The sequence below is a fragment of the Ascaphus truei genome, chromosome 3 (genome assembly GCF_040206685.1).
Source record: "Ascaphus truei isolate aAscTru1 chromosome 3, aAscTru1.hap1, whole genome shotgun sequence".
Taxonomy (NCBI): Eukaryota; Metazoa; Chordata; class Amphibia; order Anura; family Ascaphidae; genus Ascaphus; species Ascaphus truei.
In genome coordinates, this window is record NC_134485.1 from 127,821,246 (window position 1) to 127,844,585 (window position 23,340).

The 23,340-nt window shown below is 41.1% G+C and overlaps 1 protein-coding gene across 6 annotated transcripts in view; it reads right to left on the reverse strand.

Annotated features, from left to right (window-relative positions):
• The window catches only part of SYNRG (synergin gamma), a 137,937-nt gene that overhangs the window by 84,312 nt on the left and 30,285 nt on the right, over nucleotides 1-23,340 (reverse strand). For 3 of the 6 annotated variants that reach the window (XM_075589510.1, XM_075589509.1, XM_075589508.1), the window contains 8 exons: nucleotides 17,709-17,814; nucleotides 17,019-17,130; nucleotides 14,686-14,994; nucleotides 14,058-14,303; nucleotides 13,190-13,270; nucleotides 8,700-8,896; nucleotides 3,752-4,000; nucleotides 2,407-2,537 (listed from right to left, as the gene is read on the reverse strand). In XM_075589510.1, the coding sequence (XP_075445625.1) occupies nucleotides 2,407-2,537; nucleotides 3,752-4,000; nucleotides 8,700-8,896; nucleotides 13,190-13,270; nucleotides 14,058-14,303; nucleotides 14,686-14,994; nucleotides 17,019-17,130; nucleotides 17,709-17,814 (1,431 nt within the window). The remainder of the gene's footprint in view (nucleotides 1-2,406; nucleotides 2,538-3,751; nucleotides 4,001-8,699; nucleotides 8,897-13,189; nucleotides 13,271-14,057; nucleotides 14,304-14,685; nucleotides 14,995-17,018; nucleotides 17,131-17,708; nucleotides 17,815-23,340) is intronic. The other 3 variants (XM_075589513.1, XM_075589512.1, XM_075589511.1) reach the window with 2 other exon arrangements.

Sequence of the window (23,340 nt, forward strand, 5' to 3'; positions counted from 1 at the left end):
TTAAGGGAGCTTGCTCTCGCAAGACGGAAGCAGAAGCAGGAAGCAGAGACAGGGAGAAGAGCTCCCAGATGCCGGGTAAGTGCTGTGTACTGTTGCCGCTGCCCCACCGGGTCTGGGAACGCTGGGAGAGTTCTCAGCTTTCCCCTTCCGGCGGACACAGTACGACCACAAAAAATTTTTTTTTTAAAAATATATAACGCGGTGGTCGCGGGTGGCCCCCGAGGACCGCGCTATAACGGGGTTAAGCTGTACCTTCATAACCAAAAATTAGAAAATAAAATATAGGACCCTTTCATTGTGAGATGGGCAGGCAGATTATTGGAGATAAGGGAAAAGCAGGGGTATTAAACAAATTCTTTGCCTCTGTATTTACCAGGGAAGAATCAGTGACAATAGTAGTGCCGCAGGAAAAAACCACAACCTCTATATTAACGAACAATTGGTTAACTGAGGAAGAACTTCATAGGCAGATAAAATTGAAGTAAATTTGGCACATGGCCCCGATGGTATACATCCAAGAGTTCTCAAGGAGTTAAGTTCAGTAATTGCCAAACCCTTATATTTAATATTCCCGGACTCCATTTCCACAGGCTCAGTACCACAAGATTGGCGTAAAGCAGACGTGGTGCCTATATTTAAAAAGGGGGCTAGATCACAACAGGGATAATATAGCTACTTTAAGGTTTAGTACAGGATACTATTCAGGAATACCTAATGAAAAACAAAATTATTAGTAATAGTCAGCATGGATTTATGACCAGGGTAATGCAGTTGATGTGGTCAACTTAGATTTAGCAAAGGCTTTTGATATGGTTCCACACGAGGTTAGTGTACAAAATAGAGAAAATTGGACTGGGTAAAAATATTTGCACCTGGATTGAAAACTGGTTGAAGGACAAGGTCGTGAGTGGAGTACCTCAGGGATCGGTACTGGGACCACTGCTTTTTAACTCGTTTATTAATGACCTTGAGGTTGGCATAGAGAGAAAGTCTCCTTATTTGCTGATGACACTAAATTGTGTAAGGTAGTAGAATCAGAACAGGATGTAATTTCTCTGCAGAAAGACTTGGATAGACTGGAAACATGGGCAGGTAAATGGCAGATGAGGTTTAATACAGATAAATGTAAGGTTATGCATTTGGGAAACCAGAATAAACAGGCAATTTACAAATTAAATGGGGATAAATTAGGAGAATCCTTGATGGAGAAGGATTTAAGAGTGCTTGTAGACAGCAGGCTTAGCAATAGTTCCCAAAGTCATGCAGTAGCTGCAAAGGCAAATAAGATCTTACTTGCATTAAACGGGCAATGGATGGAAGGGAAGTAAACATAATTATGCCCCTTTATAAAGCATTAGTAAGATCACACCTTAAATATGGAGTACGATTTTGGACACCACTCCTTAAGACATTATGGAACTAGCGAAAGTGCAGCGAAGAGCCACCAAATTAATAAATGGGATGTATATTCTGATTTATGAGGAGAGGCTAGATATATTAGATTTGTTTACATTACAAAAGAGGCATCTAAGAGGGGCTATGATAACTATATACAAAATCTATTAGGGGACAATACAAGGAGCTTTCAAAAGAACTATTCATCCCAAGGGCAGTACAAAAGACACAGGTCATCTCTTAAGGTTGGAGGAAAGGAGATTTCACCAGCAACAAAGGAAGGGGTTCTTTACAGTAAGGGCAGTTAAAATGTGGAATTCATTATCCATGGAGACGGCAGATACAATAGATATGTTCCAGAAAAGGTTGGACATCTTTTTAGAAAGGAAAGGTATACAGGGATATACCAAATAAGTAAACATGGGAAGAATGTTGAACCAGGGAGTAATCTGCCAATATTTGGAGTCAGGAAGGAATTTATTTTTCCCCATATGAAATATCATTGAATGATATTTCACTGGGGTTTTTTGTTCGCCTTCCTCTGGATCAATATACTGCACGTACAAATATAGGATAAAGTATCTGTTGTCTAAATTTAGATAGGTTTAACTTGGATTTATGACTCTTTTCAACCTCATCTACTATGTAATTATGTAACTATATAACTATATATATTTTTTTCCCCTATGCTTCTTTTGTTTATTCAAAGAATCTCCACTCATGTCCTTTTTATTTTTTCACCATTTTTCCCCCAATGCATCTCCTTTAGGTATACCAAGACAGAGTAAAGGTGTGGAGAAGCGCTCAATTTTTACTGTGTAGCTGTGAGAGGCGTTTCCAAAAGAAGTGAGGAAAGAGTGGAATCAATATTTTTTTCTACCATTTTTGTGCCAAGCATAAATGTAGAATATAGAATAGATTAGTTTATGTACACTGGGTTAGCATGGTTTCTGTGGGTTATCTCACAAGGTAAGAGTCTCACAAAAAGTGTGTGTATTAAAAGTATCGTACCTGCTGTGTATTTGAGAAGTGGCTGTTTTTGTTGAAGTATTGCTTTGGAAATCGGAGAAAGAATCGTCAATGGGTCCGGATTTAGAAGCATCTTGAAAATCCTGAAAATCATCATCTTCAGATCTTACTAGCTGCATCACAAATTGTAAGGAGACATAAATGGCTATTTAAGTTAATGCCTTTCAATGATCGATAACTGCTACTGCACAGTGAAAAGTCTGACAAACTGTACAAATGTGAATGCACACTATAGGAGAGATACACAGAGATCTACAATAAAATGAGATACATTTTTAGGTGTCAGGAAGTACTGCAGAGTTTGAAATGATTCCACACCGGGTGAAAAAGGGGGAGTGGGGGGTGGAAGAGGAAACATTTGTTGCTTCTAAGTAAAGGAAGCAGAAATTAGTAAAGAATTCAAATGCATTTAATCCTATACTATTATTCCAGTGTCATAAATGACATCACCGATTAAAGATGGCTGCTTTTTGTGAAGCGTGTACAAGACCTTAAAAAAATGGGACAACCTCACGATGACTATTCAAAACCAATATCTCCTAGCTACATTATATGGTGGTATGACTGTAAAATTATATTTACAGAATGTTATGTAGAAATGTATCAAATCAGGTGAACATATGCCATCAAGATATTAACTTTGACACTGCACAATTTAAGCATAAGAAACCTACATGATATTGTTTCCAATGATGGCTTTGCTTACCCTGTAATTCATCGACCTAACCTCCCTTTTCTTTTGCATATCAACTTATAAATTCATTTTTAAAAACGCCATAAAACCTGTGTTCCCGGCTTTTGAAAAAACAGAAGTGCATTCCTGGGCACATTTATATCTGAAGAAAGGATCCAAGGTTAAATTTGGATCCATTAGAGATATGAGGAAATAAACATATGAGTCTATTTAAGATTTAGACGTTTGGTGGTAAACTGGAAACTCTTAAATAAGCTTTTGACCTTAACCCACAAGTCACCACAATCACTTTGTAGCCAAATATATCACCTAGCATTCGGTTTAAAATATGTGGCTTTTAATATACACTCAGATCATCAAGTGTTGGGAAACAAATGGTCAAAATGTTTTCACAATTCTCTGATCCTTTGATGATTTATTGCAAATGTATTGGCAGCTTTTATTTTGAAATATAATGTAAAGTATAAACTCATCCAATTTTAATAACTTGTTTTTGTTCCAGTACCAAAAACAAAACAAAAAGTACCAATAAAACAATAATCAGATAGAGATTATTTTAATTGTAATCCAGCAATTGAATAGATATTTGTTGTGACGGCAAGATTCTGATCTATAAATCCTGTTAAGTTTTACCTGATGAGCTGGGAAGGAGGGCATGAAAGTGCTGGACACTTGTGTTACAGCTCCCCCTGCAGTTGATGTTATATTCATTGCAATGGCTGGCTGGCTAACATTAAGAGGCCTAGAGGCAGCAGGCCCAGGAGACATCATCTGCAGCTGATTTACTGAAGTGGGCAAATTCATCGGGAACCCACTTAGAGTTGGAACAGGGGCAGATGCAAACTGACTCAAAACATCCACACTCACAGATGGTCCTCCTCTCTGTATGCAAAAGGGAATACACGGAAAATAAAAGAAAAAGGTAACCAATATAAAGACTAATGCCATATAAATTATAAAGAACAATAAATGTATTGCAAAGAAAAATAATCTGAATAATCGTATGGTTTCTTGTTTCTAAATATTAAATAAAGCCATCAAGATACTACTTATATTTCACGTTTGGTTGGGGAAGAGATATGCATGTGCTGTAAAGAGGAAGAATCCACACAATGTTTTGTAAGATAATAAATACGTGTGTGTGTGTATGTATGTGTGTGTGTGTATGTGTGTGTGTGTATGTATATGTGTGTGTGTATGTATGTATGTATGTGTGTGTGTGTGTGTGTGTGTGTATGTGTGTATGTATGAATCATCTGTTCCTTAGCAGGTCTAAAAATTGATTTAATAAAAATAAAGCCAAAATGGAGAAGCTATGTGTGAAAAACTAAGTACACCCTTACTGCTTCCATAGGAATTATGATGCTAATCAAATGCCCTTGATTAATTGATCATCAGCAAGTGTGACCACCTCTATAAATGTGAAGCCAGAGGGACAGCACACCGCTGCATGGGAGAGACGCCACGAGCTGATCAACCTGTATGAGAGGGGATACTCTCAAATTATCCACTGCGTATTACCACTTTACGTCTGCTAAGTGGTCATTTCAGCTTTAGCAGCAGTATTACCAGCGGACCCTTTTCTCTCATTTTATATATGTTTGTTCATTTATTGTTTTGAATATTAAATGTGTTATTTTTTTATCCGTACCTGTTGTTTCTCTCAGCCATTTGTCTAGTCCTGTTTTGTGTTATTAGCTTTGAACATCTATTGCTAATATTATTGTTATATGCATTGCACTGACCAAACAATATTACGCTATATGTCTTTATTTGTTTTTATTCATATATGATTCATCATCGATTGGAGCACATCCCTGGATCTGACACAGCTACTGGTCCTGGTTGTATATATCCTTTTTTGTATTGGGGCAATGTGCGAGGCGCCAGAGATATAATATCCACTTTCACCTCTATAAATGCCAAAGTTTTAGCAGTTTGCTGGTCTGGAGCATTCAGGTGTGTGTTAACACAATGCCAAAGAGGAAAGACATCAGCAATGATCATAGAGAAGCAATTGTTGCTGCCCATCAATCTGGGAAGGTTTGTAAGGCCATTTCCAAACAATTTAAAGTCCATCATTCTACAGTGAGAAAGATTATTCAAAAGTGGAAAACATTCAAGACAGTTGCCAATCTTCCCAGGAGTGGACGTCCCAGCAAATTCACCCCAAGGTTACACCGTGCAATGCTCAGAGAAATTGCAAAATACCCAAGAGTTACATCTCAGACTCTACAGGCCTCAGTTAGCATGTTAAATGTTAAAGTTCATGACAGTACAATTAGAAAAAGACTGAACAAGTATGGTTTGTTTCTACGGGTTGCCAGGAGAAAGCCTCTTCTCTCTAAAAAGAACATGGCAGCACGGCTTAGGTTTACAAAGTTGCATCTGTATTGTATTGTATGTCTTTATTTGTATAGCGCCATTGATGTAAATAGCGCTTCACAGTAGTAATACACATGGTAATCATATAAATAACAAATAATATAAATAACAGGTCATGGGAATAAGTGCTTCAGACGCAAATGTAACATTTAGGAAGAGGAGTCCCTGCTCCGAGGAGCTTACAATCTAATTGGTACGTAGGAGGAACGTACAGAGACAGAAGGAGGGAATTTTGGTTAGTGCTTCTGCAGGGGGCCAAGCTTTATGTATCATGTGTCTAGTAATATCTACGGTGCTACTCATGCGTCTTTAAGCAAGTGTGTCTTAAGGTGGGTCTTAAAGGTGGATAGAGAGGGTGCTAGTCGGGTATTGAGGGGGAAGGGCATTCCAGAGATGTGGGGCAGTCAGTGAGAAAGGTTTAAGGTGGGAGAGTGCTTTAGATACAAAGGGGGTAGAGAGAAGACATCCTTGAGCAGAACACAAGAGGGATGGTGCATAGCGAGAAATTAGGGCTGAGATGTAAGGAGGGGCAGAAGAGTGTAAAGCTTTAAAAGTGAGGAGGAAAATTGCATGTGTAATATGGGATTTGATAGGAAGCCAGGAGAGCGATTTCAGCAGGGGAGACGCTGGGACAGATTTAGGAAAGAGAAGAGTGATTCTGGCCGCAGCATTGAGGATAGATTGTAGGGGAGACAGGTGACAGGCAGGAAGGCTGGACAGCAGGAGGTTACAGTAGTCGAGACGGGAGAGAATGAGGGCCTGAGTCAGAGTTTTAGCAGTCGAGCAACAGAGGAATATATCTTTGTAATATTGTGGAGGAAAAAGCGACTTTTAGAGACGTTTTGAATGTGAGAGGAGAATGTGAGAGAGGAGTCGAGTGTGACCCCTAGGCAGCGTGCTCGGGCTACTGGGTGAATTATGGTATTTCCAATAGTAATGAGGAAGGAGGTAGTAAGGCCAGGTTTAGGAGGAAGTATGAGGAGCTCTGTTTTTGTCATGTTAAGTTTATGTCGGTGGAGGGCCATCCAGGATGATATCGCAGAGAGGCATTCTAACACTTTGGTCTGGACAGCTGGTGTAAGGTCAGGGGTTGAAAAGTAAATTTGTGTGTCGTCAGCATAGAGGTAATATTTAAACCCAAGGGATGTGATTAGGTCACCTAGGGAAAGTGTGTACAGAGAAAAGAGAAGAGGTCCCAGGACAGAACCTTGCGGCACCCCCACAGAGAGATTTATGGAGGAGGTGCTAGCAGAAGACACTGAAAGTGCGATGGGATACATAAGAGGAGATTCAGGATAGAGCTTTGTTACGAAAACCAAGAGTATGGAGAATGTGGAGAAGAGGGTCGTCCACTGTACAATGGGTGGTCCATCTGCACAAACCACAAGACTTCTGGAACAATGCCCTTTGGACAGACGAGACCAAAGTGGAGATGTTTGGCAATAATGCACAGCACCACGTTTGGCGAAAACCAAACAGCATTTCAGCACAAACACCTCATACCAACGGTCAAGCACGGTGGTGGAGGGGTGATGATTTGGGCTTGTTTTGAAGCCACAGGACCTGGGAACCTTACATTCATTGAGTCGACCATGAACTCCTCTGTATACCAAAGTATTCTAGAGTCAAATGTGAGGCCATCTGTCCGACAGCTAAAGCTTGGCCGAAATTGGGTCATGCAACAGGACAATGATCCCAAGCACACCAGAAAATCTACAACAGAATGGCTAAAAAAGAAAAGAATCAAGGTGTTGCAATGGCCCAGTCAAAGTCCAGACCTCAACACGATTGAAATGATGTGGCTGGACCATAAGAGAGCTGTGCATAAACAAATGACCACAAACCTCAATGAACTGAAGCAACGTTGTAAAGAAGAGTGGGCCAAAATTCCTCCACAACGATGTGAGAGACTGTAGTCATACAGAAAACGATTACTTCAAGTTATTGCTGCTAAAGGTGGTTCTATAAACTATTGAATCATAATGTGTACTTTGTTTTTCACACATGGCTTCTCCATTTTGGCTTTATTTTTGTTAAATAAATCATGACACGGTGTAATATGTCATGTGTTGTTGTTCATCTGAGGTTGTATTTACCTAATTTTTAGACCTGCTAAGAAACAGATGATTGTTATTATGTCTTGATATGTAAAACCATAGAATTCAAAGAGGGTGTACTTTCTTTTTCACACCAATATATGTGTGTGTATGTGTGTGTGTGTGTCTGTCTCTCTCTCTCTCTCTCTCTATCCAATAAAGAATATTACTTGTGAGTGCATTCACATGTCTTCGACAGGTCTGCAACCCTGACTTTCAACCATTATCACTTCGCATACAGTGCTCCCACTGCAGCAAGGGATTCTGGGAAACTACATGCAAATGAGCACACAATGTGTCACCTTTTGCCTGGAATATCCATTCACATGAAGCCCATATAAACAAACCATAAACCTACCCAGCCTAGAAATATTGCAAGATTGTATGTATTTTTTTTATTAATCGTACGATGCTTTGCAACGTTGTTTATGTGCATATAATTTATATATATTATAAAATATTATATAATATATTATGTAATGTTATACTATATATATATATATATATAATACAGTATATACACTATATAATTTATGTGTGTGCTGCATATCTTATTGCCTGCGTAAAATATTTGATGTATTTTAGTGTTAAAAATGCCTTCAGGAATGGAACCTTTCATTTAAACAGTATTCCTATGGGAAAACGTGTTTCGCTTTACAACATTTCGCTATCCAACGCCATTTTGAGTAACGCAGTGTGTTGGATAACCGAGGACTGCCTGTAATATGCAAATAAGCAGTGTTACCTTTTGCTCCTTGTCCATTTTAACATGGGCCCCTATAAGCCTATGCCTGTCGCATTACACAGATTTTTCAGCACTTTAAGAAGTGCATAGTCTGTAAACATACTCCGACACAGTTGTTTTGACCTTTTGTGTTTCAGTGTAAGGTTGGTTAAACTGGCTTTGCAATGTGAAGCTGGTGGCGGTTACAACAACAAATTAAATAAGTTATGGTGGGTACAAAAGTGAAAACACAGATTATTTAAGAACTACAAATTCAACTGCCATGCACAAAACAGCAACCCTTTTCACTGTCAATAGCTTGCAAAGGTTTGTACCAACGTTAGGAAATGATACTGAAGAAAATTAAGGAAAATACCTGTGTAATGGCCATCATAGCAAGGACAATATACAGTTCTTCTTTAGTAAGCTTTCCAGGCGTTGTACGATTAGCTAATGCCCATATCTGCCCCAATGTCTCCCTGGGAAGCCCAGATGACATCAGAATTGGATACAGTTTAGATGTATCTATTCCTGTTGCAGTCATGGTCGTTTCTAAAATAGTCTTGTACAGCTCTAAGAGAAAATAAATACATACACAATTCACTAAAAGCAGCAATCCCCCCCAAAACTCAAACAAAATATTATACGAATAAGGGGTTTCTCTGAAGCTTAACCACAGCACTCAAAGCTTAGGTGAAAACCTGATTGGATCTTGGCAATTTGCTTATTTACTTTTGTCACTAGTTGCAAGGAGAAGCTGGAAGGTCATCTAAGAATGTTGTGACTGGTTTATTTTGGGCTCAAAAATGAGACGGACCAAGTTTTCCTGGACAATAATTCTTATTAGGGAATTTAACATTAAAATAGTGCGTGCGTGCGTGTGTATATATATGTATATATATGTATATATATGTATATATATATATATACATATACACAGTGCTAGACAAACCCGGTCGCCAACTCGCCAGCTGCGATCGGATATTGGCTCGTGGCCAGTAGCTTTTCCCCTGCTCTGCAAAAACAAAATCCCCTGCTCGAAAAAAAAAAAAAAACCCTCTGGCTGTGACGCGGCTTGGAGTTGCCAGGACTTCAAACCGCCCTTCCTTCTCTGCACGGGTAAGTAATGGGGGGGGGGGGGGTTGGGGGTGCGCGCGTGCGTGCATCTGCTACTCCTCCTCCTATATATCCTCCTGTATAATTGTGTCACCTCCTGCTTACAAGACCTGCACTGATCCGGTCATGGAGAGGATTGTGGACAGATGCTTGAGGTGGGGGGGAATTTAATGCACTGTAATAAATATTTATATATACTGTACTGTTCTGGTGTTTCTCCCCCCTTCCTCCGGTACTCCCGCTGCCCGCGCGGCTCGGGTGCTTAACCCCCCTCCCTCCGGTGCTCCCGCTGCCCGCGCGGCTCAGGTGCTTCACCCCCCTCCCTCCGGTGCTCCCGCTGCCCGCGCGGCTCAGGTGCTTCACCCCCGCTCCCTCCGGTGCTGCCCGCGTGGGTCGGGTTTTTCACCCCCCTCCCTCCGTTGCTCCCGCTGCCCGCGAGGCTCGGGTTTCACTCCCCCCTCCCTCCTGTGCTCCCGCTGCCCGCGCAGCTCGGGTGCTTCACCCCCCTCCCTCCGGTGCTCTTGCTGCCCGCGTGGGTTGGGTGTTTCACCCCCCTCCCTCCGGTGACCGCGCGGCTCGTGTCTCTCCCCCCTCCCTCCGGTGCTCCCGCTGCCTGCGCGGCTCGGGTGTCTCTCCTCCCCTCCCTCCAGTGACCGCGCGGCTCGGGTGTCTCTGGCCACGCCCGCGTGGCCAGAGACACCCGAGCCGCGCGGTCACCGGAGGGAGGGGAGGTATGAGAGAGAGAGAGAGAGAGAGAGAGAGAGAGAGAGAGAGAGAGAGAGAGAGAGAGAGAGAGAGAGAGGTATGGGAGAGAGAGAGGGGTATGGGAGAGAGAGAGAGAGGGGTATGGGAGAAAGAGAGAGGGGTATACGAGAGAGAGGGAGAGAGTGTATGGGAATGAGAGAGTGTGTGTATGGGTATGAGAGAGTGTGTGTATGGGTATGAGAGAGTGTGTGTATGGGTATGAGAGAGTGTGTATGTGTGTATGTGTGTGTGTATGAGAGAGAGAGAACGTGTAGGACACCAGAGGTACCCAGTCACCCCCCACCCAGTCAGTCAGTCATCCCCCCCACCCAGTCAGTCAAAAGTCAGTCACCCCCCCCCCACCCAGTCAGTCAAAAGTCAGTCATAGTCTGTCATCCCACCCCCTGCCCAGTCATCCCACCCAGTCAGACAGTCAGTAATCCCCACCAAGTCAGACATCCCATCACCCCACCCCCACAATCACCCCACCCCCCAATGACCCCACCCCCCAATCAATCACCCCACCCCCCAATCAATCACCCCACCCAGTCACCCCACACCCCCAATCACCCCACCCAGTCACCCCATCCCCCCACAGTCACCCTCTCTCTGTCTCTCACCCTCTGTCTCTCTCACACTCTCTCCGTCTCTCTCACACTCTCTCTCCGTCTCTCTCACCCTCTCTCTCCGTCTCTCTCACCCTCTCTCTCACCCTCTCTCTTCGTCTCTCTCACCCTCTCTCTTCGTCTCTCTCACCCTCTCTCTTCGTCTCTCTCACCCTCTCTCTTCGTCTCTCTCACCCTCTCTTCGTCTCTCTCACCTTCTCTCTCCGTCTCTCTCACCCTCTCTCTCCGTCTCTCTCACCCTCTCTCTCCGTCTCTCTCCATCTCTCTCACCCTCTCTCACCCTCTCTCTCCATCTCTCTCCATCTCTCTCCATCTCTCTCACTCTCTCTCACTCTCTCTCTCCGTCTCTCTGTCTCACAATCTGGATCTGGATATCTTATTTACCCTGTATATCTTAACTGCCCTACACTACACCGAAATAACCTATTCTGCTTTCTTCCAGATCTGACTCAAGCTTCACATGGGAGACATCGGAACCCCCCTAACCCAGAAGACAGGTAGGGAACACATCCCCTCCAATGTATAACATTGCGGGAATGAGGGTACCTGGACATTGACGGACTGCAGATCAGGTAAGATCCCAGGCGGGATTGCTGCTTTAAATATTGTGAAGTGGGGACGTCCAGACACTGGTTAAGGGGTTCAGGAAACTAGTCATTCACATCTGGCTTTTTTTCTAGATTTGACATTTATACACAAGGACTAATTGTAATATAATGTAATACAATAAATAAACTTATGTCAAAAACGAATGTTCTTACTAGGAATTTATTCAATTTATTTCATTTATGGTTTTTTTAAATGCGGGGCTGGGGGCGGGATTAGAGGCGGGGTTGGGGGCGGGACTAAAGGCGGGGTTGGGGCGGGACTAGGTGGCGAGTAGATTTCTTGGTTCGGCGAGTAGATTTGTGGGTGATTTGTCAAGCACTGTATATACATATACATATACATATATACATACATATAGAGCATGCATTGGCTTGAGGATTTGCTTGTGTAATACGAGCTTGAGACAAAAGGTGGCCCTGAGTGCTCATTTGCATGTCATTTCCCAGAATCCCTTGCTGCAGTGGAAGCGCTGTATGCTGGGCGATAATGGTGAAAGACAGGGTTGCAGACCTGTCTAAGACATGCAAATGAGCATACAGTAATATATATATATACCGTATTTCCTCGATTCTAAGACGCACTTTTTTCCCCCAATTTCACATCTCTGAAATAGGGGTGCGTTTTAGAATCGATGTACTAAAAAAAAAAAAAAAAAACCTGCTTGGGGGCGCTCTGCAGACGGAGGGCGTGCAGCTTTCAGCGTTTTACCAAAAAGCGCGGTAGCCGGCTGCTTGAGCCACGGCCCCCCCCCCCGCCCGCTCTCCTCCTTGTCTCATGTTGGTTGCTTGAAGTGCTGGCCCCCCCTCTGTGACCCACAGCAGTGCGGCTGTAGCGGCACCACGAGCTGACCGCCCCTGACTGCTACTCACAGCTTACAGCCCTCTGTGTGTGTATGTGTCTCTGTGTGATTCTCTGTCACTCTGTGTGTGTGTGTCTCTCTGTGTGATTCTCTGTCACTCTGTGTATGTGTCTCTCTGTGTGATTCTCTGTTACTCTGTGTGTGTATGTGTCTCTCTATGTGATTCTCTGTCACTCTGTGTGTGTATGTGTCTCTCTCTGTGTGATTCTCTGTGTGTTTGTGTCTGTGTGTGTGTGTGTGTCTTTGTCACTCTGTGTGTGTGTATGTGTCTCTCTCTGTGTGTCTCTGTCAATCTGTGTGTGTTTGTGTATGTGTGTGTTTCTCTGTCACTCTGTGTGTGTGTGTGTGTGTGTGTATGTGTCTGTGTCTCTGTGTGTGTCCCCCTCCCCTCCACTGTCCCCCTCCCCTCCACTGTCTCCCTCCCCTCCACTGTCTCCCTCCCCCCTCCCCTCCACTGTCTCCCTCCCCCCCTCCCCTCCACTGTCTCCCTCCCCCCCTCCCCTCCACTGTCTCCCTCCCCCCCTCCCCTCCACTGTCTCCCTCCCCCCATCCCCTTCTCCCCCATCCCTCCATTCCCTCCTTCCCCCCCCCCATTCTCTCCTTCCCCCCATCCATTCTCGCTCTGCTCATCCGATACTGTCTCTCTCTCTCCCCATTCTGTGTCTGCCTCTCTCTAGTGCAGATAAATGTATGCTACTGTTTGCTAGTTAAAAATAAATAAAAAATCTGCACATTTAATATACTGGGTTTTTTTCCCCACATTTTTTTTGATTAAATCAAGGGTGCGTCTTAGAATCGATGGCGTCTTAGAATCGAGGAAATAGGGTATATATATATATATATATATCCACAAAATCTGATAAACACTTAAGCAAGGCACAGCTAGTTATTTTAAATAAATAGATAGATTACCTGGGACAAGACTATCATTATAAATCCAAGAAGGTAGCATCGGCTGGATTGTGTCTGGTGTTGGGAATATTCCAACCCCAACTGGTAAGAAATACAAACGCAAAAGTAGATGAATATTAGAAATCTCTCAACAAGTGCTGTGTGCTTACAGATGCTAAATTTCAAAATAATTCATAGCATGCACAGTGCGATTTTTAAAAGGATTAATTGTAAAGAAGTAAAGGTGAAGAAAAGGTATTTCAGAAGCATTTTGCAATCAAGCAGTGGATAAGTAGAGTTAGGATGCAAATTAAATAATTCCAGAAAACATATTACATACAAATTCCCAGGACAAAAAAAGAACATCAAATCACATAAAGTCTTCATTGCAGCACGACCATCCGGTAGTTCAGAAAACGGTAGTGCACATTTCCCAAAACATGAAAAGATGCATTTTCAAAGGCAAAAATAGCAAATCGTCAATATTTTATTATTTTTTTGTGTCAAACAAATAATTCAATTTTAAAGGAGAGCAACGTCAAAAACAGTTTTGGATAAAATAAAGGTGTTGACCAGATACCCTGTATACCTCGTTCTGTTTCTTAAAGTATTTTCCAATTTCAGCAGACGGGGGGAAATTTGGTAACAACCCAACTCAAAAGCCCCAAATTACTACATAATACGTGCAAATTATGAGCACTCTTAGATGATTCAAGAGGACAAAATGAAGATGAAAAAGTAAGTGACTGTTTCGAGCAATGACTATAAAAGGAAGAAAATCAGTAAGTCTATCCATTCTCCGAAAGCCTTCCCTTTCACAGAAGGTGTTAGTGCTCAGGCAAGAATAAGTTAATCACAAACTTGGCGTAAAAGGATCCAATTTGCTCACCGCTCTCTTCCACTGTTTCCTTGTGCTCTGTCATGGTTTGTGCTGCTGCAGTGATGGGCCCACCTAAATATCCCCCTACAGCACCCCAGTTATTCGTTAATAAACCAGGGGGCACGTGACTTGCTGTTGTGACTGGGGAATGGGGTCTCACATCTGCCAACCCTTCAGGGCTTTTACTTTTTGCACACATACTTTCCGGTGCGCTAAATTCGCGAGATGTTAACATTTTTTCCTCCAAGTGAAGGCCTAAATAAAGCAGGAGGAATTATGTTAACGGTCATTCTCTTTTGCCCAATATCAAACCAGATCTCAAAACTTATAAGACACTAGCAGTATAAAGCCCAGCTGAAAAACTAAAGTTTGGTTTCTATAGGATACCATTTCTGTGAATATTGCCCTTGCGCTGTGTACACAGGAATCTGTGACAAGTTATCTTTAGCTTGTTACAGGGCTAGTTATATTAAGATAAAACCATTTGGTTCCCCGGTAACTCTGGTTGTGTGAAGTATTCTTGTTAATTTAAGTACTTTTATATTTCTTCTTGTTTAGCCTAACATTTTTAAAATCATTTCTTTCAATGGAAACATGGACAGGCAGCCTTTGAAGCATTCTGCACTTTAAAACATACCTGTTTTCTGTGCAGAGTATTTGGTTGCAGAGGTGGACAGAGCAGTAACTTTTTCAATGGTACCATGTGGAACAGAAGACCCTTGAATCTGTAAAGGTCGAGGCTGAGTCACAGTTTCAGCCTGCTCTGAAACCCTCTGCCCAGCCGGGACAGATGCACTAAAAGGCTGGAAAGCTACAGATTGGGCTTGCGCCCCAGAAGATGGAAATTGTATAGGGCCTTGCATAAAATCGCTGAATTCCTCATCAGCACCAAGAAGAGCAGAGGGTTGGGACACAGATACAGCAGAATGGGGTGGTGTGGGGAAATCTGAAAAATGGAAAATGATAGTGGTAATGATAAGACAAAATGAGGAACAACAGGAAGGGGAATGGTAACTCAAGTGAAAGAATTTTGGAATTGCAATATGGACAGAGCATGACAAATGACATTCACCAACATTAAATGTTGAAATACTGTATGCTTTCAGATTAAATAATTATCGCACACGTATTTGAACAGTTGTGAACATGTAACTAAACCGATCTCCCATTATAACACATTGTCAGTTTAAAGACTATCAGGCTGTACATTTAAGCTTCATACGCAACAACACTATTTTGAGGCATTCTCCAGTCTTATCTCCAATAATTTCCACCAAATATATAAACCCATTCTATGTGTAAAACCTTATTATGGCTGGATGCCTATGGTGATGAGTGTATATTGAGTCACTTGATACAGAAAAGGCTAATATTAAAATGTATATTGCGTGGATAATATTTCAGGTGATACAACTGCAAAAAAAAATACCTGACTTTCAAATAAATCCAATATGAAATGAATATACACGATACCACCACACATATTCCTACAGTCTGGTCGGTTTTCTTACCTGTAGGAATAAATACCACACGGCACAATTTCCAAGTGGCCGTACTTACCACCCTCCACACACAGGAAGACAGTGATTTGCTCATGGTCACAAAGAGTCAGTGACTGAGGTTAATATGAAAATCAAGATTTTAGCTTGTATTTCCCCACAGCAAACTTACGCAACATTTTCCATAAATAAGCACTATTGCCACTCAGGCCAACTACATCGGAGCAAAAACTGTCACTATGGTAAAGGAAGGTTATGACTTTGGGACTATGGTTTAAGAGAGATTAAGAATTAACACATTCTAATAGGAACACATACCAACATTATAAATTACTTATAATAAGTATAATATTAGCTTAGCAACAGCAATATGCATATACACATATATAATCGCACACTGTATATGTAACTGGGATCTGACTAATATCTGCTTTATCGCAGTGTGTACAAACATATAAACACTGGGATCTGACTGCAACTTTACAATAGATTATGTGTTTTAGGATCACAATGAATTTAGTGTGAATTCTAACAAAGTAGATCAGATCATACATTTAATGCAGCTGTGTGATAGAAAGGGGTGTGGTTACCAAAACTCTGCACGGATTGGCTGATCCCTGGGAGATGTCATGGCATCTATCTGTAAATACTATACTTTAGGAAGAGGCTCAGTAGTTAGCACTACAATTCCCAGATGCCCCTGCAGAGACGTAAGATCACATGACAAGCAGGAACCTTAACCACAGGCGCCACAAGTGGAACTGCTACCAGGCGGCCAGGATTTTTCAATCCCTGTATAGGACCAATAGATATTTGCACGTAGGATACCAACAAACAAGAAATTAACCAAGATTAATTACATCATTTGAAAATAAATAGATATATTAGAATTATAGTTAGGTGAAGGGTTAGAACTTGAATGTCTCTTAGTCCATAGTCCCACACTGACTACACAGAGGATGAAGACTTTGGAAAGATAAATGATTGCAATCAGATAACAGATTTCTATTTTAAAAAAAAATTTTACGGGCTGGGAACTGTGGGGGTTCCCCTGGGCCCAACGCCAATATTTTCAGCTCCAGGGACCCTCCAGTTCCCAAGACATTTCCAGTGAAGGTATCTGGTTTGTGGCTTTCTATATGATGGCCATTTTAATCCCCTTTAAAAACCAGGAATACCGGTAACTTGACCAGTAAGAACTGTATCTCGGGAACCGGAGGGTCCTCGGTGCTGAAAAGAAAGTGGTTCAGCTCTTGAGGATGCCTGGTTCCAATCCTGTAAAAAGAAAATGGAGGCTAGAATGGAGTGCTCTTTAAGATGGTAGCCTTGGGCAACTTCTGTCCCATGAAGTTCAGATTCAGTAAGCACCATTGATGCACTTTCTGGATGTATTGTGTGTAGTGTAGAGTAACGGTGTTGCAATTCTTATGAAATATAGAATTGCATGTGTCCTGTAAATACACTATAGTACCTGTTTTCTTGGGATGTGACACAGGAGCAGGGTGCATTTTGGCATCTCTGGAAAAACCATCTAAGTTTCCTTTAATTGCTTCTAATGCATCATCTCTGCTCTTTTCACCAATCTGAAAAAGAAAAGAGCCTTGGTACCCAGAGTTCTTAAACATGAGCTACCTCTGAAGAGGATTTCCCAAAAATTATCTATGTTTAGATTTATTTCCTTAATTGAAGTTCAGAACATTAGCATTTCAGCTGTACAGTAAAACATTTGCATAAGCTGAAATGTTCTAATGTACAAGACAAAAGTGCTTAACATGCATCAGGATTCCAGTTAAAACAAGAACTGTGACAATATCAAATGAAATCAAAGAGACATTATTTAAAGATTGATATCCAGTGAAAAACCTTGACCTGCACCTCATTTCTAAGGCAGGAGGCGTTTTAACCTGATTACAGACCTGTAAGCCCAACATCAACAGTGGGGAAAGTTGAATGCTGTTGAATGATACAGAGCATGTCCAAATCTAGACAAATAACTCAAGCTCCTGCTAGGTCAGTTCCATTTATTTAGTCATATTCTGTATTTATAATGCAGCATGTTAATTTTCAAAGTAGTCACAAATGTCGCTGCAAAGGCACAAACAAAAATAAAAAATATTGCAGGATTTGGATAGGCCGATTATTAGGAAGTGTTGAGGATTACCTTCGGCTTCACACTGCTTAACAACCTTAATTTCTGTTTTTGTTCTTCAAACTGGCGCCGTTTTCTTTCTTCCTCCAACATTTTTTGTTGCTGCTCATATCTCTTTCTAAAAAACAAAAAAGCAGAAACGTGCAATATTCTTTATCTACTGAGGTTTCTCATTATATGCAGACTATCCTATGTACTTAAATACAAGCTGTTTTTCTGCTGATAGAGTATGCTACATACTTATCCACACACAATATCAAATCAAAGCACATACTCAATTTATGATATAGAGATATAGATATATATATATATATATATATATATATATACTGTAGTGTGTGTGTGTATACATATATATGTGAGTTCTCTCTTCCTCAGGTCAGCAATACTGATTAACAAAGGAATCGATGGCTAAAACAAGCAGAGAAAAAAAAACAGATGTAGATAAGTTAGGGCGAGAAAGTGGTGTTTGGAGACATGGAAGGGTAATAAAAACGGTGACAAGGGACAGCATGGGGGGGGGAGCGGATGCTGTGGGGGTCGGGTGGAAGGTGTGGATAAGAACATTGTCAGATAGGCAGGCAGGGTAATTACAAACAATTGTGATCGTGTGTGAGAAGCGCCATATCCGCATTAACTCCCCTTGTTTTGGTGTCAAAGAGTCTTATCATTCTGAGTTTGAATGTTTTCTGTTCATGGATGCGTTTAAACATTCCATTTAGAATTTTGATTTTTAAATCATTTATGGAATGATCTGGTAGTGAGAAACGATGTCCCACTGGTGAGCCGTATATCTTCCTTCTTCGTGGTGTTGTATAGAGTGTCTGTGCATATTTATTCTGCCTAGAGATCTTGGCATATTTGTTTGCAGCGTTTGCAACGTGTGCTGTTGCACGGTTTTGTACCATTATCAGTGTCTAAGTTCGTTATGAAGTTTTCTGTTAACTAATTGCCAGCATCAGCACAGCAGAAAAAAAACAATTTACAACCTATCCCCCATGGAGAGATCTGCAATCAAGGAACTGCGAAACAACCACAACATCACCATCAAACCAGCAGATAAAGGAGGTGCAGTGGTGCTTAAGAACACAAATAAATGCATAGAAAGCAATAGACAACTCATAGACAACACCTACAACAACAAACTCACGCATGATCCAACCCAGGAATATACAAAGCAACCCATAAATCTGATCAAATCCTTCCCTAACCACCTGCAACCACAATTGAAGCAACTAATACCTGACAACCCAGGAGTTGGGATCTTCTACATGCTTCCCAAAATCCACAAACCAGGAAACCCCAGAAGACCAATTATAACAGGTATGGATACACTCACAGAACAAATATCAAACCTTTAGTCACAAGCACCAACAGCTTCATACAAGATACCATAGATTTTCTCAATAACCTTAACATCAACCAACTACCATCCATCATACTGCAAGTTACCATGGATGTAGAATCCCCTTACAGCAACATCCCCAGCAAGGATGGTATTGAGGCATGCCTGCATTTCCTTACAACATCTCCCCAAGATCAGAAATACAGCGCTGAAGTAATTACCAAAGTGATATAATAAATTCTCACACACAACTAGTTCAGCTTCAACAAGGAAATGTACCTAACTAATGGGGACTGCAATGGGTACCAAGATGGCACCGCAATAGCCAATCTTTTCATGGCAAATCTTGAACAAAGATTCCTAACTACATGCCGCCACAAACCCTACAAATATTACAGATGAATTGATGACCTGTTTATAATATGGACAGAGGGTGAAGGAAACCAAAAACAATTAAACTCATTCCATCCATCAATTAAACTCAAAATGGATTATTTGGCAAATCAAGAAAACTTTCTAGATACAACAGTTACACTGAGAAATGGCAAACTACACACATCTGTATACAACACACCAACAGACAGATGCAATTACCTCCACAACTCCAGCTTCCATCCCACTCATACAAAACAAGGTATCATACACAGCCAGACTATAAGATACCACCGCATATGCTCTGACACCGAAGACAGAAACAGGCATCTCACAACCCTGACAGAATTGTTCAGACAGAAGGGATACAAATCAAAGAATATTGCCAGAACTATACGGAGTGGCGTTACACGCATGTCTCCATGGCAACGGGGTCATGTCACATGATCCCTCAGCGTCATTTGACGCCGCCATACAAGGTGAGGGGGGCGCGAAAGCGAGAGGGAGCGCAGCTCAAAAAGTTTGTGCTCCCCTGCCCTAGAGGGAATACGAAAAATTATCAAAGATCTGCAACCCATGCTGGCAGAGGATGTGACATTAAAAGAAATCTTCCCCAAACCTCCCATTCTTGCGTTCCGGCAAGCACCAAACCTCAAACAGAAATTAGTCAACAGAAAACTTCATAAACGAACTTAAAGACACTGATAATGGCACAAAACCGTGCAACAACACACGTTGCAAACTCTGCAAACATATATGCCAAGATCCCACAGCCAGTCACAACCATGGAACACTTAATTTTAAAGGATCATACTGCTGCACATCCAGGAATGTTGTATGTATGATTCAATGTAACAAATGTGATCAAGGATGCTACATTGGCGAAACCAGCCAAAAGCTTCAAGGCAGAATGAATATGCACAGACAGACACTCTATACAACACCATGAAGTTTAATTGGCTTTTGGGGTATGTGTCATTGAGCTGCATTCTACCAACCAGAGAAATTAAGATTGAATTGGCTTTTGGGGTATGTGTCATTGAGCTGCATTCTACCAACCAGAGAAATTAAGATTTAATTGGCTTTTGGGGTATGTGTCATTGAGCTGCATTCTACCAACCAGAGAAATTAAGATTTAATTGGCTTTTGGGGTATGTTTGTGAGCTGATTCCTATCAATTGAGAGAGAAATTATAATCTAATGAACTATTTTGTAAGTCTGAGTTGATTAGACAAACCCCTCCCTTAAGTGTTAGTCAAATGCATGTGAATAGGGTACTTAAGTCACTGTAGCATGGCTGTTTAGCCATAAGGCTGTGTAACATCAAAAGCGTCACATCCAAAGTGTCTACAAGAGTTAATTTTGGAGTTGAAATTGGAGGTGAAGATTGGAGTTGAAATTGGAGGTGAAGATTGGAGGTGAAGATTGGAGGAAGATCTTGACTCTGCATTACAACGTTGCCACTGTGAGACATTAACTTTTAACATCTGTGATTTATTTGTACACTTTTATCCTCCAGTACCTTGGAATTCTCTCCTCCTGCATCTCACTATGCCCTCCCTATTTTTTTTTCTGTTTACTGTTTCCTCACTCTTTTGTGAGCATTTCTGTTCTCTACAACATCCCCACTCCACCATTATTTATACACCTCTCTCCCAACAACTTCTTTACCCCTCAATAAAAAACACCCACACAAATCCTCTATTCACACCCTCTATCTACTCCTTCCTGCTGCTGGGGATCTTCCCTAGGCCTGAAGCCAGGCATACACACCTTATCTCACTCATTCCTCCCTGCCACCTCTTCCCCTGTAAATGGTGTTAACCTTTTCATTTATCACTGACCTTCCTTGAATTTTACCCCATAAATCAAGCATCCCAATAGCCTGCCCTCATGGCTAATGTCCCACACTCAGTCACTCCTACCACCCATTGTGACCAAGCACTGCCATCTACAGCATTTACTCCCTCACCTGCTGTCTCTGTAAGTTTCCCATTAAACCTCTTAGATTGTAAGCTCTTCGGGGCAGGGATTTCCTTTCCTATTGTCTGATTTTGCTGCACTTATTGTATAATTATATATATAAAGACATACAATACAATGAAGGAAGATACACCTCCACCCCCCAATCCCCTTTCCCCTCCATGCTGTTCCTTGTCACCGTTTTAATTCCCTTCCATGTCTTCAAACACCACTTTCTCATCCTACCTTATCTGAATCTGTTTTTTTAAATTTATTTTTTTCTGCTTGTTTTAACCTTAGATTCCTTTGTTAATCTGTATTGCCGACCTGAAGAAGAAATGAGAACTCTCGAAAGCTTGTCCTATGACATAAATGGTTAGTCCAAATAAAAAAAAGGTATCACCTAATACTGAAGTACTCATTTACTCTGATATAGATATAGATATATATTACACACACAATCAAAACTTATTGACCCACTAAAGCCATTTATTTGCTGTTGTCAAAATGTCTACTGTAGTCGGCTAATACCACCTGTCATCTTTGTAGGTTGCAGCTCAGATGTCGGTCCATGCAACTTGCACAATTAGCTAGCACCATAATGATCAAACATGTATTTCTAATGACATACTTTACTTTTGTAACACTTCATAATACTGCACTCAGTCATACTATTTACATTAAACGCTCTTGTCCACTGCGACAGTTCCACGTTTCCAATTCTAATTTTCACCAGTTACAGTATGTAGAAAATATCCTATTTTGCAAACGTTTTACATTATAAACCAATAGATTTCTACTTATTATACAAGACATTACAAGAACACACGTCAGGAAAGTTTTCAGGGAAGAATGGTAATGCAAATGTATATGATAACTATTTTAACTGAGTGAATTACTATTGAATAACAATTTAAAAGGTCTGCTTTATAAAGCAAAGAAATGACATAAGAACAGCTGTTGATGGCTGATATACCACATTTGTTTGTGCACAATTTATGTTTTATTCTGTACCACAGCATTAATGTTACAAAATAAACCCCCAATCACAAAGCTGCATAATTCTGTAACTACAGAACCACAACAGATTTCAGAGATTAAAACAAAAGGTCAGATTCAAATTGGGGGGCCTCAAGCAAGGTGATGTTAATCACAAAGTGTTTATTTAAGCATTTATGCACAAGCCTGCATGTTAATATATTAAGATATGTCACGTCAAATGTGTACGGACAGCTCAGTTTTGTGAACGAAGTATGAGGTAGACTTCTTGTGAAACTAATATTTATGAACGAATGCTATTTGTACATTACATGCATTAACAAAGGATATCTTGAGAATCTTTATACACCACGTACTTGTGATCATTGGACCTTTAGTAAAATCTTACTATATTAAAAAATAAAAATTAAAAAAAAGAGTCCGCCTCTGATATTTATACTGTAGCTCATCGGTGACATCATAATGCACATAGCCTTGTGACAGATGTGGCATCAGATAGCTATAAAGTTTACACAGAGAGCAGACGAAGAAAGAAAGTGTCAGTTGACGCGAGTAGAAAGCAAGAACGCTGGAAAAGATAGACAGAAATGATTGATGACATCATATGGTATTAAATGAAAGATGTGGTGTAGAGAAAGAAGGGAGTGAGAGAAAAGTGGGGAGAGAGAAAAGGGAGGAGAGAGAAAAGGGAGGAGACAGAAGGTGGGGGGAAAAAAAGTCACAGTTGTCATTTTGCAGGTGGTGAGGGTAAAAGCGCAAAGTGCGCATGGGCTGAGCCCTAGTATTTAAAAAAAAAAAAAAAAAAAAAGGGAAACATGTTATTCATTGTCACAAGATCCCACATTAAGAGTCATAATTCAAAGCCAGTCTTAGTCTATACAAATAACTTACCTGCCTCATAGCAATAGGTTTTGATCTTGAGGGCCAAACAAAACTAGAAAGTGATTTGGCCAATGTCACCGGAAG